The sequence below is a fragment of the Spermophilus citellus genome, assembly GCF_964194105.1.
Source record: "Spermophilus citellus genome assembly, chromosome: 1".
Classification (NCBI taxonomy): domain Eukaryota; kingdom Metazoa; phylum Chordata; class Mammalia; order Rodentia; family Sciuridae; genus Spermophilus; species Spermophilus citellus.
In genome coordinates, this window is record NC_138182.1 from 201507663 (window position 1) to 201525189 (window position 17527).

Sequence of the window (17527 nt, forward strand, 5' to 3'; positions counted from 1 at the left end):
TTCCTTGACAAAATAATTCATAGTGCTACTTCTAAGGCACAGACTCCCATGCCTTAAGTCCTGAAGCAATACTTGTTTTGATTTATGGTATTTTTTGTCTATATAAATTCTTCCCAAGAGAACTGTCCAGGAAATTTAGCTACTTATTTTCAAGTCTAACACTCTTTATTAATACAGACTTTACTTCTGTGTATTCACTTTTTCACCCTGACTTTCAGTGTGTTGGACCTTCTTTCTCACCAGAGCATAATTGATGTTATCTTTTCTGATCCTCAGTCACCTCAGAAGATGGTCGTTCTATGGATTTTGGCTTTCGACTGGATACTGAAGAAAAAGGTTTCTACACAGAGAATTTTCATTCAGCAGCATGGGTTTTCCGAGGCGACGATGGGAATCCTGAAGACAGCCCTAGATGTCTTAGTAAAAAACCACGACCAGTAGCTGGTAAGGACTCTACAATCATAGCAAGATGGGTGAGCCTTATAGAATCTGTAGCTAGACTCCAGGTAAATCTCTGCAGTCACCAAACTGGAAAACTGAGGGGAGAGTTTGGTGAACAAAAGAATGTATCATACACAACACATTTCTTAATATTGGGTTTTCTAAAACTGTCTTAAAAGCTTATCCAAACAGGAAAGTAATTCTACAGTTGGAATAAAGATCAATATACTCAGAATAAAGAGTGTATTTTTATCCTTGCTTAAAAAGTACTTATTAATTTAAAAATATATACTAAAAAGTATAAAGAAGTGATAAATTGTCACTTCTTATTCCAGCTCCTCTAGATAACTGTTTTATTGTTTCTACATTTTTTATTATACATTCTTGTGGCCCTGTTCTTAAAAATACATGAAATACACATCTGATACTATCATGTATTTATTTTTATTTTGAAACATATCTTACAGTCTGCTTTTTACATTTGATAATGAGTATTTAATAATTATACCTTTAATTGATAATGTAAGCATTTTAATTTTTTGAAGACTTCATTAATATTAATGTTCCATGATATTTTGAGATAAATTTTAGTAAATTAAAAATTAGTAACTTTATATATTTCTCTATTGCAATAATAGCTTGTGATTAAAAAAAACAACTTACACCTGAATTACAATTTTCAATATTCAGGGTGCAGATCTTCTGTGAGTTTCTATTTTGTTGTTACAAATAACCTTGATGAATAAACAATTGGACAAAAGCAAAGATCCAGGCAAAAAAGAATATTTTAAATTAATTTTACAATGACATATTTAATAAACATCATGCCTACTATGGTCAAGGCCCTGGGAGGAGTTGTCAAAGATACATAGAGAGAAATGACAGGTTTTAGAGTATGACAAATTCTACAAAATGGCACATACTTCATTCAGTACAGGCATCATCATGTGCTCAGTTTCATCTTACCTCCAATTATACAGATAAGATGTAATACATGGACATATGTATATATTATGTATAATGTCATTTGTCTTACCTGTAGAGTAAAATAGAGCCTTTCTTGGTTTTCTTCTTAAAAATACTATGAAATTTAACAATGGAGAGTTTTAATGAGGAAAAGTTGTATATCTAAATGAGTTCTCATATACATGCCTAAGAGAATACAAGGTTTGTTATTTGCATATTTAGAATATTTACTTACATTCATATCAAATCATAAACAATTTATGCTTAGCCACTCACTGAAAAGTAAACATGAGACTCTAAATCCAAAAGTATTCAGAGTGGAGTTTGTGAAAATCAAGAGAGGGGTTGAGGTATAAAGTTGCAGTTAAGTGAGATGAATGGATTGCACATCTAAAAATTTGAGAGGGGAAATCTAATGTTAAGTGTTCTTACCTGAATAAAATAAGATTATTAAAAATTAAATAAATCAGAACAAACACAATAATAACCAAAGGTGGATGATGGGGATCTAAGAGTAGCCTTAAAAAAAAAAAACAGTAAATTTTCTTTATCTTTTATTTAAGTTAAATATAGGGAAAGAACACTAACTGAAGGTCAGATCTTCAGGTCAGGACCTCCATTTGTTTGTTCATTGGTATAGCCCAAGGTCCCAGAACAGTACCTGCTTCATCATGGGAAACCAATGTGCATTTGTAAAATAAATAATTTAAAATACTATAAGTACAATACAATAAGTACTATTGAATAATTATCACCTATGTGATCTTGGAAAAAATATTATTCTTCTGCCTATCTCAGCATTATAAAAATATAAAATAAAGTTATATATGTGAAAATTATAATGGGCTCTTTCTATTTATTTTAGCTATTTCCATCTCCCCCTTTAATTTCTTTTAATTTTATGACAAGTATAGTTCAATGACAACTATAAATATATATGTATTCACATACATGTTTATGCATATTCACATACATTTATATGTAAAATATACATAATTTATATTGTATTACAAATTCAGTAAATTATCAAATATTTATGAAATATTTGTTTGTGGCAGAAAGCAAAGAACATAAAGAGGAGGAAGATATAACTCCTACCCTCATAGTATTTTAGCTAAAACCTGATGTATAATGCATATAAAAAGTACAATTATTGTAATTTCTACTATTGTTCGTATCTATCAAAGAACAGCATTTTACTTAATTTGGTATCATTTGCTTTGGTAAAAGAAAACAAATGGGACTGATTTTTTAGTGTGAGCATATAAATATATTGGTACACATGCATATATGCATACATATGTATATATGTGTCTCTGTGGATGTACAAAAATATATTTAAATTTTGCAAGTGAGCTCATGATACAATTTATTGGACTGAGCCTCAGTTCAAGAATATCCTTGTTATCTTTTCTTATTATTACTAATACTTCAAGTGTTACATGTGTCAGAGACCTATGTTCATAACTATGTGGTACCAAGAGACCAATAAAAGAAGATGGAAATTAAGAAGAAAACTTAGTTGAGGGGAAATAGATAATTTTTGAACTGAAAATATCCTCATTAACCAGATAAAATTTTAAGCATATTACAATATTAATTTATATCTACCAAAATGAATTTCATGAAATAAAATTTATAATTTAAAAATAAATAACCCTATCCTGAATTTCCTGAAAGAATTCTTTTGTGTTGAATAAATAGACAAAGACCATATCACTATGTGAAAATTTTAGGGTGTGTTTAGTATACCAGTTTTGCTATATTTGTGGAAATATTTGCCCTTTGTTTGAAGTTTTACATCTAGCAATATGATTCTAAGGAGATATTATCTGGGGGGATAAATTATTGATGATGTGCCAAAAAGTCTCTGAAACAACAATAATATTCATTTGTGGCTTTTCTGCAGTTGTGCAGTATTTGTAGAATTTCTACTAGACAGTGACAAGGGAAACCAGGACTATTCATTTTAAAATATGAGAAAATTGTCTTCCGAATGGGAGGGGAACATGATACAAAACATTTTGATTGTCTCTTCTCCCACAGGAGAACTCTACAGTTCACCATTTCAAGATTTTATTGAATTGTTTATTTTTTCATACACATTGTTGACATTCAATTTGCCTGATTGAAAAACTGAAAAGAAAGAAACACAACCTTGAAAGCAATAGCTAGCTTAACAGTCTCATGCCATACGAAAGTAAAATAACAAACATAATTTGATTTGAATCAACACAGTAAAAATACTCCATTAAACAAATATCTGTTGGGTAATCAATCTGTCAAAAGCACAAGATAGTATCAAGAGAGTAACCCAGAGGAAGCAAGAAGTCTTGACAAGTACAGATATTAGAAATGATTTCTACAGGGGTCAGAAATAGGATTTCTGATTTTCTTTTTGACTTGATTAGCTACCAACCTGTTGCAGATTGCTGAAATATTAATTCCTAAGTCCTTGAATTTCCCAGTTCTGTTTCTTAAATTATACCAAGATCCAGTAAGTGGCAGTCCAAACAGTCGTACCAAAGAGAATTGTGTTAACAAGTAATGGAGATTTCCCTAGAAGCATCCAACAGAGCAGAGCACAGAATTTTAAAGCTGGAATGCATTATTATCTTCTCAGCAACCTTGGTAGGCTTTTCCTGATTATAGTAAAATAAAACAACAACAACAAAAATGCATTTTCTTCGGACATTTTGTGAAAACTAACCTTCCTTCAGGAATTTACATGAAAAGACTCTATCATTTCTGTCTTTGAATGTTTGCCTCTTTTGGCTGCCAATGTCTGGCATAAACTCCATGAGAAAATCACCACTTGTCTGTCCTCTCCACTACATTCTAATACATAGGGAAACATCAGAAATATAGTAGGTGCTCAGTAAATGCTTATTAATGAATGACTTCTGCTATCAAACTGTGATGAATCTGGAAGAACAGATGCATGTTTCCTTGTTTTTATCAGATACTTATGTTATCTATCTGAATCATCTCAGAGTACACGAAATAAGATACCTAAAGGGTCACATCTGAGCATGTATGGACAAATTGCTTAACCTTTTACTATATTTGTTATTTCTCATAGGAAACTTAATTTGAAAAATATTGATTTACCTCATAATATCTGAGAGAAAATTGAATAAGTTAAATGGCAAATCATCTTATAAACTGTGCCAAGTAATATAAATCTATAATACTAATATTTCTCCCCATGTCAAGGACATGCTCACCTAACTCTACCTGCCAGAGATGGTAAGAAAGAGATTCCACACCAATTGGGAGACTGAACTAAGGGCCTTCCCACTCTAAATAAATTGTTGTCCATCACTTTAAATTATCAAGAGTTCCTTTGGCCTCTTAAATGCTCTTAGTTCTGGCCATATTTCAGCTACATTTTTACTTTCTGTAATAGTCTTTGAATACAGACCTAAAAAAGAGACTACTCTGCACATTTCTCTCTGATAAATGAAAAGTGACAAAAACATTTTTAAAAATTGACATAAGGCAGCAAAGTGTATTATCCTTAAATTCTAATGTTTCCTATATTTTTTATGAAAGGAGACTCTTGAATTTTTTTTTAGTTTAAATTTTAAGGTGTTAGGTTACCCTGACCTTGTTAATAAATCACCTTTCTTATTTCACAATGAATTACCTGGCTTTCCCCAGGACCCCAGAATAGGCCTATTATTAATATTTCACTTTTGTAGCTCAGAGATTTATCATACTTTATTATTATTTACTTTCAGTTATTTTTAGTTATTCATTGACATAGAAAAAATTGATATATATCAATCTAATTGTTCAAGGAAGATTAATGCTCTCAGTATTATTTTAGTACTTCTCTCTGGTGGACTTGACCATAAATAAAACAGAATACACATTATTTTGAAGTCTTTTGTTATATTTCTTTATTGGAGACCATTGTTAGCATTTAAAAATGAATCATCTGCAATTACGCAAGCCCTTCAGGTATCTTATTTCGTGTACTCTGAGATGATTCAGGTATATATTTTTTTTCCTAAATAAGAAATGAATTAATTGTATCATTAAAAGATTAAAATGCCTACCATGTTCACATCTCCCTCTATGGAAACTTTCCTTCCACAAAAGGAAGAGACGGTCTTGTTGCAGCATGTTTTCTGGCTTGGAATCATGCCGAATCCTTGCCTTTGAAAATTAACAACACAGAAGAATTCTGATCAGAAAGGATTTTTACCTGTGAGATTCCCTCCCTCCTACTGGAATTCAAAGTTGGAAAATGCTCTTGGTAGTGAACACGGAAGTTAAAATGTTTCAAGGTGGAGAAAACTCAAGAGGGCCCATGAATGGGCTGAAGTTATGAATAAGCCAAACTTATCACAAGCAGAAGCTGAGGAAGAAACATACACACATCTATATCTATGTACACAGAAAAGAGGGTATGAAGTCAGCAGGGAGAAGAACAAACAGAAGGAAAAGCAGATGAAGAGGTTGCTGGACTAGAGTAAAAAGCCATGGGCTGTTAGTGAAGTTCTTCGGACTCTCCACCTTCAATGAAGCACAAGTAGGAGTTTCTCGTAGAAAGACCCAGTTATTCCTATATTCTTCTGAAAAGCTCAGCTTTTTTTTGGATTCTCCTAAGACTTAAATCTATGGGTGGAGATTCTGTTTTCTTATCTACATATATAACCTTACACTAAATATCTTATTTACAGATATAGGTGACTTGGATCTTTAAGGCTCAGGTGCTTTGCAGGTAGCTGTCGCACAGTGGTTAACAGGGAAGGCTTGGGCATTGTACTGCTCTACCCCTTCCTCACTGGGTGACTCAGGCAAATTGTTTAACCTCTTCGTGCCTCAGTTTCTTCTTCCCCCAAAATAAGAATAATAGGCTGTTGTATAAATTAAAGTGGATACTACTTATTTAGTATTGGTTAGAACATTTTTATTAGGTCTGGCATGTAATAAACAACGATAAATATTAGCTACTTTAATAATAATATAGTTAATTTATAATATCTAAAAATTAACTCAAAGCAATGCCCCTTTGCTTTCTTTTTAGTTCGTGAGCGAACGGTGAGACTATTCAAGGGAACTGGAGATTATCCTTGGGGATTCCGAATTCAGTTCTCCAAACCAATCATGGTAACTGAAGTGGATACCAGTAAGTGGTCTCGTAATAAAAAGCTTTAATTCATTTCAGAACAACTCTCTCAACCCTAGCAAAATACATAAAATAGCCTTCAATATCATAGTCATGTAAAGTCCACATACATAGTAAAAGCAACTTGAAAATCTCAGTTTACCAAAAATTCATGATTGAGAACTGTTCATATCATGATTGCATATTTTAAGACATGTATTCCTGATGGAATGTACCTTTCTGATTGACAGAGAGCATTACTTAGTCTTCCTACCAAAGAGCCCTTCTTGTTTCTACAGAAATAGGACTCAATTCTGAAGGTAAGAAGAATATTGACCATACATCTCTTGTCAGTATTTTATAGTTTCTGGGAGGAATTCTAGTACTCCTAAATTATTTTCTCTATAGCTTCCCAAGTGTCCAGATTTTTTAATTAGCATATTAAGAATTAGTAAATAATATTAAATTTGATTTTTCTACTTCCTGATTTGTAATTTGATAATAACCTGAGATGGATGATTTGAAAAAAAAAAAAAAAGCAGATCCCAAACAATATCATTGGTAGAAACATAAAATAAAGGTCTCCATACTCAGCCTGGTGCGTTAGGGGAGAAGCAATGAGATTATCACAGAGGGAAACTCAGGGCCTCTAGAGAGTTTCTGAATTCCTTTATTATCAATTGTTTGTTTATCTATGTCCCCATCTGAACTCTGAGTTTTTGACCCCAAGGGGTCAAAAACTGCATTTCATCTATCATTTTATCCTCAATATCTGGCAAAGCATCCAAAGGACAACAGAAGGGTACTCCAATAACACTTGTTGAGTAACTGTGAGAGCCCTGGATACCAGAAGGCTGGAACAGCACGGAGGAAGGGAGACCAATACTTCAGGAAGACCCACCCTTCCTGCTTTGGCCACACACCCTAATCCCATTTCTGGCCTCATTATCATTAGAGTCGCATTTCATTTCTCTCTGTCAGAGTTCCTCTGTTGTAGACTCTGTAGTTCTGTTGGAAACTGCCCTTCTTCTATTGTAAAGAAGTGAATGTGAATTCAGCTCTGGTAAAAGTGACAGGGGTGACAGGTGCATCAGAGTAAATTGTTACCTCCCAGCCCATCACACAGGCATAGCTGAGCAGGAAACAGTGCTCAGACCACCAACAGTTTTTTTTTTTTATATTAATGGAATTTTTAACCAACTCTCAGGGTATGAGAGTAGAGTAGAATGTAAGGTCTTTTGGGCCCGTTAAGATAATTAAAGTTCATCCTGAGGAAATTTCTTGCAGGTTATCACTCATCCCACGTGGTCAATAGCACATATTCTATGAAATGTAGAGTTTAGTCTCCTATAAACCTGAAAGGAATATCTAAATACTAAGTAACCTGAACACCTATTTTAGATTCATTGATGTTACAAAAGAGAGACATTTACTTTTTTATAATATCAAAGTATCGATCAGTTAATTTCACTTTAAGTGTAAAAGCCATGTTATGTCACAGAGGAAAAGAACTCACGTTCACTAGGGATGCCTATTTTGAGCAGTATATTTGAGAGCATACATGCTCTTTCTGATAATGCATGTTTAACACAACTTGAAACTTGATGTTTTCACATCCATTTAGCAGATGAATAGATTAAGGTCAAAGTTGTTAAATGCTAAATGGCCTGCCTAAGGCTTTATAGCTATGGCCAAGGCAACACCAGCATTCAGGTCTCAGAATTTCTACCTCCAAAACTATGATTTATTTCACTATGTTTTATTTCAGTCAGGACTCTTTGGGAGCTTACAGAACATTGGACTGTACGTGGTTTAAACAATAAAGGGGTAGGATGGGCTCACAGAAACTGAAGGCTCTGAGCTGGTGCTGGGATTTGCTTTGCTTCAGTGGCTCAATAATTTCATCAAAGGCATGACTTCTTTCATTCCCTTCCTTAGTATTGCATGCTTCCTGTTGAATACAAAACAATCTCCACAGTTCTAGCCTTTCTCCATCACAAATCATAGGGTCAAAAAGAGATAGAGGACAGTTTTTTTTTTTTTTTAAAGAGAGAGTGAGAGAGGAGAGTGAGAGAGAGAGAGAGAGAATTTTTTTTAATATTTATTTTTCAGTTCTCGGCGGACACAACATCTTTGTTGGTATGTGGTGCTGAGGATCGAACCCGGGCCGCACGCATGCCAGACAAGCGCGCCACCGCTTGAGCCACATCCCCAGCCCCTAGAGGACAGTTTTCCAGCTTCAAATACCCTTATGTTGCTATCACCCTTGGGGCCCACTGTGAGCCGGTTTACATAGGCCAACTGCAAAGGGGAATGAGATTGTTATAACTGACTTACTAGAAAGCCAGGGCCTACTCTGGACCTGAAGCAGAGAAATACTCCTTTACCTTCCACAAGCTTCTACATGATGGAAAACAGAAGGAGGTAAGGTTGTGAGGTCTAAAGAAACCCTCTAACCTCCCAGCATCAAGCCATATTAAGACAGTGGCTCCCTGCACCCAATGAGACACAAACAAGCAGTACACACACACCAAGTATCACTTAGTTAATGCAAAAGAGGGATTTTTGCCTCTTCTTGATGTAATAGTACTTGACATCTCATCCCTTTCTCTAAAAATCTGATTCAACTTATCAAAAGAAATGCCTTTGAAATTTTCATGACTTGATTCAGGACAAATTTATTCCTGACTACTGAAAATGTTAAATACATTAAATACCACATCAACTCTTCTTAGCTAATGGTTTAGCTAACTACACATTACTTCTGACATTTAATTGTTTATGGAATGAACAGCATTAAGTTGGTATATTAAATAAAACAATTTTTTCTCAACACTCTCTCTAATCAATTAATCTAGGTGAGTTTTGAGATGATCTCTAATTTTTTTTTGTCTCTCTTAGATAATAAAGACGCCACCTCTTTGTTTCATCATTAAAAGTCTAGACTAACGTAATAATCTGAGAACTACAAGTCAGTCTAGTATAATCATCAAAATGTCAGAATTTGTGAGTATATATATATATATATATATATATATATATATATATATATATAATCTGTAGGTATATATATCAGAATTCTTATCCATTCTAATTTTTTTTCCTTCCCCTCAGTTTGAACCTTCTCAGCTTTGCAAGCATGGTTATATTCTCTACAATTTCCTATCTCTACTTCCTGTTTATCAGAAATCCTACATCTACACCTCCAAATGGAATGGAATTTGTACCTTTTTCTGCCTCCTTCACCTATCAAAATCCAGTCCTTTCTGATGTGTGCTTGATCCCCTTTGTTCTCACTTTGCCATGACTTACTAAATATTAGTAAATTAGGAACAGATAAAAACCTTTTTAACGTAACAAAGGAAGTTCATTTTTCTCAGTTCCTGTCCTCTGATAATAGACTGAAAATGAATGTACAAGAGGTTAAAGGAAATCCCTGTGCCTGGCAAAGGTGGGCAGAAGAGCCTCAGAGCACAGTGCAGGTCTGTCTGGCACCTGAGAGAAGAAGAAAAGCAGGACTAGGCAGAAAGAGCCTCACACTAGTTCTGAGAAATTCTGAGACAGGCTAATAGGGAGCCCCAGAGGAGGGACTATTAAAGGAATCCTGCTTTGTCAAGCAACTGCTTGACTCTAGCACCCCCTCCAAATTCAGTCACAACCTGGAATCAGCCTGGAAAAAGCATGGCCTCGATGTGAGAGATCATGGGTCCAAATGAGTGGCAGTCAAATGTTCTTGGTTCCAGTCCTTGCAACAGGTAGATTTGGGCAGTGTTAACGTAAGACCGCCACAATGGGTGCAGGAGAGTAAGCCTTGGTGAGGAAAAAAAGGAAACTGATAGGAATAATTCTAATAAAGGTAAAAATCACTGCTTTGAAAGTGAAATGCTATAGAAAGAAATCAAAGGATGACAAAATTAACAGCAGGGAAAAACGCATTCATCCGTTTTAAATCTTAGTATTTAAAAATGTCAGTTCTTCCCCAAATTATCAGTATGTATAATCATATTCAAAATTCTAGTACTTATTTTTGTCTTCAGATTTATTTATTCATTTATTTTTGGTAAGAAGTTCTCAATTAGATTCTAAAGCATTTACAGGAAAACAAAGGGCTAAGTTACTAAACTAAATTTTTTTTTTTTCAATACAGGGGAAAAGCCTTCTATTTCATAATTAGATGTTAAAATACAAATGCAGGGATATATTCTTATTCTAATGTGAATGGATTTCAATTAAAGTTAAGTCAATTAATCAAATTATGTACGTGTGTGTGCATGTGTGTGTGTGTGTGTATGCTATTTAGCCAATTATTTCTTTACTGATTAGGGAAGGGAGAGAGTCTTTCTCATGTCAGTGAGATTTGGGGTGGAAAGGTGAAATACAAACAAGTGAGGAAACAGAGCTGAAGAAGAGCTTGGCAGCAGGACTCAGACGACAAAAGACCAAAATTGCAAATGCTGTTGAGGTCAATTTGACTTGGCTCCTTCGTGTCCTTTATATGAGCAAGAACACAAAACAATTGTGTGCTTTGTCATTTCTGTTTCACAGATAAAAAGACAGGCAATATTTTAGCATCGAGGGCTTCAGATTTCTTACTATATTTTTGATAGAAATCTGGATTTAACAAAAATCAATGTTTATTCATGAGAAATATATTAAATGATGTTGTACACATTCCCACTCCACTTTGTCTTTCCCTTCTCCCCTTGCTCCCCCTTGTCTTGTTTTCTCTTTCCTCTCCTCTTTCCCATTTCCCCTCTCTCTTTTCCTTTTTCTCCCTCTGACTTCACCAGTTTAGTCTTCAACAGAAACAAAGGAATTTGTAAAGGAATATAAAAATTATTACCTCTTACAAACCAAAGTGGTCTGACTTCATAAATTCAGTAGATTTTTTCAACATATCCCAAATTTTTACATACCTGTTGTGCCTGCCCTTCTAAATAAAATAAGTTAATGTAGTTTAATAAGATTTTATGACTTATTTAATTTCTGAGACCTTTTTAACTGTTGAAATGTGAGACAAATAAAAATGTTTGTATTGCAAATGGCTTTTTATTTAGGAGGCCCCAAGGTTTTGGTAATAGGAAAAGCCGAGACATCTTTACTGTACCAGAAACGGTACAATACATAGTTAACCTAGGATTTTATTCATCATAAGAAAGTGCTGCCCTGGCAGGGTTTCATGTAGCTGCTGAGTCTAGTTCTCTTTTTAAAAATGTATTCCTCAATGCTGAAGAGCACCCTCTGAAATCCATTGTCTAGTCAAATCTACTAAATGAGGGGTTGAGGGACTTTAAAATTACACATATTTTCAGCCCTTCTGAGAATCTTATTCATACCACAAAACATTGTTCTGGATGCAGTAGAGAGGCTTAATTACACACTGAAGATAAAAAGATAAAGCGATGAGACCTGTAGGTGGGATGGAAATGATTATCCATAAGTATAGAGAGACTGAGCTTGCTTGGAGCTTACATAACTAATTGCCTACACCCGGCTGGCATTTGCATGAACATTTTCTATGAAAGCCTAAATGCTTGTGAGATCTGTTGGCATAAACAAAAGAAACAGATGTTTCAACTTTGATACCAAGCAAACTTGAAAAGAAAACTATAAATTTAAGGAAAGGCAAACTATAGAGGACATTTTGAACAAGGCCCATCTTTTTGGAAGCTCTAGCATTTAAAATGCTACTGTTATAGAACAATTTTTAAATGAAATCTACAAGCTCCTTTTTTAATTATAAGGTTTTCAGATTCTGCATTATATGTAAATATGCATGAAAATATGGAGTAGCTCAGCATTCATTTCTCCATAATAAACACGGAACTGTGAAGTCAAGTATCCTATTAGAGGGAAATGTAAATTTAGAAAATCATGGTCTTGTTTTCCACCAGCAACATAGACTGAATTCTTCCACCCACCCCCAAGATCAGCCTCAAGTGGTGGAAACATCTGTGTGGTATATATCACAAGGCTACCTTGAAATATCTCCCCCAAGAAGTCCTAATGCCTCAAACTCCCACCATAATTAGTAGATAAAGGAAAACTTATAAGTTGTATTGCATGATACTGGAACACAATCAGTACCCTTGATAACTAAACTTAAAAGCAATTATATAAACTACCCAGAAGAGTTATACTCCATAAATAATTCCTCTACAAACAAGAATTATTTTCACTCTCATAACTTAATGATACAAAGATAGCATAATTTTCAAATGAGCAGGGGATTTGAATAGACATTTCTCTGAAGAAGATGTATAAATAACCAATTAGCAAGTGAACAGTGTTCACCATCTGTAGCCATAAGGGAACCACAAATCAAAACCACAGATATACCACTTCACACTCACTAGGAGGGCTGTAATAAAAAAAAAAGTTAGATAATAAACATTGACAAGAATGTAGAGAAATCCAAAACATGCATGCAATACTGGTGGGAATATGAAATTGTGTAGTCACTTTGGTAAACAGTCTTGACTGTTCCTCAAAATGTTAGATATGGAGTTCTCACTTAGGGCAGTTCCACTTATGGTATAAATTCACAAAAAAATGAAAACAGATGTTCACAAATTTCAAATTTGTCTCCAAATTTACATAGCTGTTTTTAAATGTGAATAATGCAAATGCCCATCAATTGAAGAGTGGATTAAAAATATGCCATATTCTAACAATGAATATTGTTTGTCAGCTAAAGGAATATATGACAGTTTATAACACAGATGAATCTTAAAAACATTAGGCTGAGTGAACAGAGCCAAACAAAAAAGACCATTTGTTTTATGATTCATTTTATAAGAAATGGCATAGTCACAGTAGACAAATCCAGAGAAGCAGAAAGCAGATTAGTGGTTGCCTTAGGATGGGAGGTTGGAGGGGGGAGGGGCAGTGGATAGAAAGTAACCAATATTGACTAGTTTCTTTCCATAGTGAAAAAAAATGTGCTAAAATTAGATTGTGGTGAGGGTTGCACCACTCCATCAATATACTAAAAACAATTGAATTGTTCAGTTTACACGGATCAAGTAGATTATATGTGAATTAAGGGTGCTTATTTTTAAAAAAGGATTATTTTCATATTAGTAAACTCTTTAAGTAAATAAATTATTTAAAATCAAATTTTACTTAGTAATGACAACCTATTACTGGACCCCTACATTTATTTTAGTGGTTTATAACTTTATCTAATCAATCATTTAACCTATTGATTGGCACAAATACTCAAATGTTTTCCTTCTACTTCCATAATCCTTAAAGTTCTTTATCATTTACTTTCCCATTTCCGGATATTATCACCTTTCCTCTGTTATTACTTTTTTTACTTCTTGGACATAAAAGGATTAAAAATGCTGCGGTTACTCTTTTCTTTTTGGTACTAAGAATTGAATTTAGGGTCGCTCAGTCACTGAGCCACATCCCCAGCCCCTTTTTATTTTTTTCTTTTGATACAGGGTCTTGATAAGTTGCTTAAGACCTTGATTAAGTTGCTGAGGTTGGTTTGAACTCACAATCCTCCTGTCTAGGCCTCCTGGGCCACTGGGATTACAGGAGTGCAACCACACCCAACAACTGTGGTTACTCTTATGGCGCCATGATAGGATTGTTGATATTCTTTTCAACCCTAAAATTTTCCACTGTCTTCATTGACTTTTTACTCTTGAGTCCATGCTAAGATATATCTATTTCTTTCTTATATTCTCTTTGCCCCCTCTTTTCTCCTCTCTCTAAAGTTAATTATTCTTCAAAATTTTGTCTTCAAAGCTCTGATTTATCTTCTTACATTTGTCCCATTGGTTAAGAAACATGAATTTATTTCTCAGGCCTATCTTCTAGGTTTGAAACATATTTTTCAATAACTCAAATGAATATTTTCAATTTTATCTTCCAAGTTTATCTTAGTGTATCTAAACACACATATTCAACCAACACTTAAAAATCTCCTGCCTGGTGTCAGAGATTATACTAAGCAGGGTAAATATCAAAATAATTAGAAATTTTACTTGTCCATAATGTGTTTACAGTCCATTAAAATTAGATAGATAGATACACAAATGAATGAATAAAATGTTTCAGCTCCCATGACAGATTTTTATACCTCATTTCCAATTCTCATTTCTGGAGTCATATTTCAGGTTTGTATATTTTAGTAATAATGTTCATACTGATCTGCTTAACGTAATCTCTCCCTACCCAAAATTAAGCTCTTATAAACAACTGCCTATTTATTTTCTGCTCACAATCTTTAATGGTTCTCTATTGTTGAAGGATCAAGTATAAATTCTAGATCTTCACCACCAAGAAGACCCTTTATGTTTTGGTCATCTTTTCTGCCTTGTCCCCTCTGTCTCCCCACAGCCTCTCTCCAGCTAATCTTAGTCGCTTACTTTTTGACATGTCTTAAAAAGTTGTTGCCATAAGTTTGTTCAGAATACTTTTAATTTCTTGCTTTTCATATTGTTTAAATTATGTTAGCTTTGGAACAAAAATATATTTATGACTTAAGACCAAAAACTAAAAAGGTAAAAAAGAAAAAAAAAAAAGGTTGTTAGTCCTTTGTGGTTGTTACTCCACAAAGGTTGTTACTCCATTGTGGATGTTTTTGGTTGGAGAATAGTTTTATACCAAATAATGTTTTGTGATACCTAAGTTTCTTTTTCTTATGAGTTTGTCATCCCTAATGGCATTGAAGTTATTGGCATCTGGCAGGCAGTAGGAAAAGAATATGAAGGGTTGGCTCTTGGGATGATGTCATGGGCCAAGTCTGGAAGTGGCACCTTTGCTTTGGTTTACAGTCCAATAGCTTGATTTCATATATATTGCATGCCCAACAGCAAAGGAATGCATGAGTCAAAAGACAAGAGGAATTGTATTTGTGAACACCTAGCACTCTGCCACTTTATCTTCCCTATGATTCCCCACTAAAAAGAATCTATTTATTAATCAGTCAGACAAAATTCTAATTCTTCTGAAAAGTATTTTGTAACTATCCCAAATTGGAGTGAAAATGTCCTGTTCCAAAGTTCTACATTATCTATTGCCTTTGTTTTATTTTTTTATATTTGTCACTCACTATATTACAAATATATATATATATATATATGTGTGTGTGTATACATATATATATATTATTAAGCATATCTTTTCTTTTGCAATGGAATTTAAAATTCCTTGCAGGTAGGAATTATGACATACAATTTTGGCATCACTCATTCATTCAACATGTATTGATTGGAAGACTATAATATATAGGTCTTTATAATTAGTACCATCAGGAATACAAAAATTAATTAGGAATTGTCTCTGGACCTATGTTGTCATTTTGGAATTTAGTTCAGAAAGCATTGCCATGAGTAAGTGCTTTGAGTTCTTTTAGACTAAGGAGGAATATATTCAAATGGTCACCCATACCATGAGACTTTAATTAGGTACCAGCATGATATTATGTAAATAAACAAAATATCAAATACTGTGCTTTACCTACCCTCCTGTATTGGTGAGCCTGATATTATGTAAATGAACAAAATATCAAATACTGTGCTTTACCTACCCTCCAGTATTGGTGATTATCAAGCAGAAAAGGCCTTCCCTACTATTATGAACAGATTTAGACAGACCATGGCCATTACTGGAAATAGTCTTTCTTGTTACCACACCAGTAGAGCCATGCTTTAAGATTAAATTTTTGAGATGTATAACATTCTACATAATAAAATTCTGATGTTGCTGCATAGTACTCTGCATGTCCATGAACAGTACATATGCACCAAGAACTGAGATCTAAGAAAGAGGAAACAAATGTAAAATGAAGCACAAAGGAAAAAACAGATGTAAGAAATTTGGCCAATATATGGAAGAACTTATTAAAAATTAATTAACCTTGAAATGGCTTATTGCATCTTTTTTATCCCTAGAAAATGTTAGGTATGTTGCAGTAAATGCAAATGCTACAATCCAAGGGATAAAATAAATACCTTCTAGAAAGGTCCTCCCCATGTTTCATACCCTGAGTTCTAAGGCTTGAACTATTTCTGTTTCCTTTCTGTAATTGCTCAGGGAGGAGCCTATTCGATGAAAGTAAAAGCAGCTCTATTTCTTTCTTTTTTTTTCCTGACCACTCCAAGATCTGTTTTTGCACAACTTTGTAAGTATTTCAATTACTTGTTCCCTCAACAATCCTGCAGAGAAGCTCTGCCCCTGCCCCCATCCTCCTTTTATAGATGAAGATATTGAGGTTAAGTGATTTTCTCAGGGTTACAAAGAGACCTAGCAGCAATGGAGGAATGAGAACTAGCAGTTCAACCTTCTGGTGGATGAATAGATTGCGTTTCTGAGCAGCTTTGCTATTATATTGCAAAGAGGCCACTCAGACAACTGGCTGAATGTGGGAGTCCAGGAAATGAAAGGCAGGCGGCAAGGAGAGCATTTTCCTTCTTATTAATGACATAGGCAATTGTCTAAAGTTGGAAATAAAGGCCCTTTAGAGAAAGCCTTTTTTTAAAGAGTACAAACAGCAGGATCCTCTAATGGGAACTTTCCTTCAATGAGACCATTGTCTGTCTGCTTACAGACAGTGCTGCTGAGGAAGCTGGGCTCCTGATCGGAGATGTGGTGCTGTCTGTCAATGGTACTGAGGTCACCAGTGTGGAGCATGCAGAAGCTGTGCACCTTGCAAGGAAAGGTAGGTGGGCCAGTTACAGAGGAGCAGAGAGCTGCAATGCACAGCTCAAATGTGAGGAGGGGGACAACTGCACAAAGGAGACAAATGCACTTCTCTCCCAAGTTGCCTCTTTAAAACTTTGTCATCAACATAATTTTTCATAAGAATTAAAGCACATATCTAACTGATGTACTTTTAGTATTGATGGTCAGTCGCAAAATAAAACCAGAAAAATGGCAGTAAGAGGAACACTCTTTATTACCAATATATTTCTTTAAATTCCTTGCACACAAACACAAAAAAAAAGATATTCTCTTTACAAGGATTCACTTATTATTTCTTTT

The 17527-nt window shown here is 34.3% G+C and overlaps 1 protein-coding gene across 1 annotated transcript in view; it reads left to right on the top strand.

Moving 5' to 3' along the window:
- Positions 1-17527, top strand: part of LOC308655339 (uncharacterized protein) — a gene marked incomplete at both ends in the record, with an annotated part of 117170 nt that overhangs the window by 30522 nt on the left and 69121 nt on the right. Inside the window, 3 exons of the mRNA XM_081305397.1 lie at positions 277-444; positions 6446-6547; positions 17094-17204. Of these exons, the coding sequence (XP_081161523.1) occupies positions 277-444; positions 6446-6547; positions 17094-17204 (381 nt within the window). The remainder of the gene's footprint in view (positions 1-276; positions 445-6445; positions 6548-17093; positions 17205-17527) is intronic.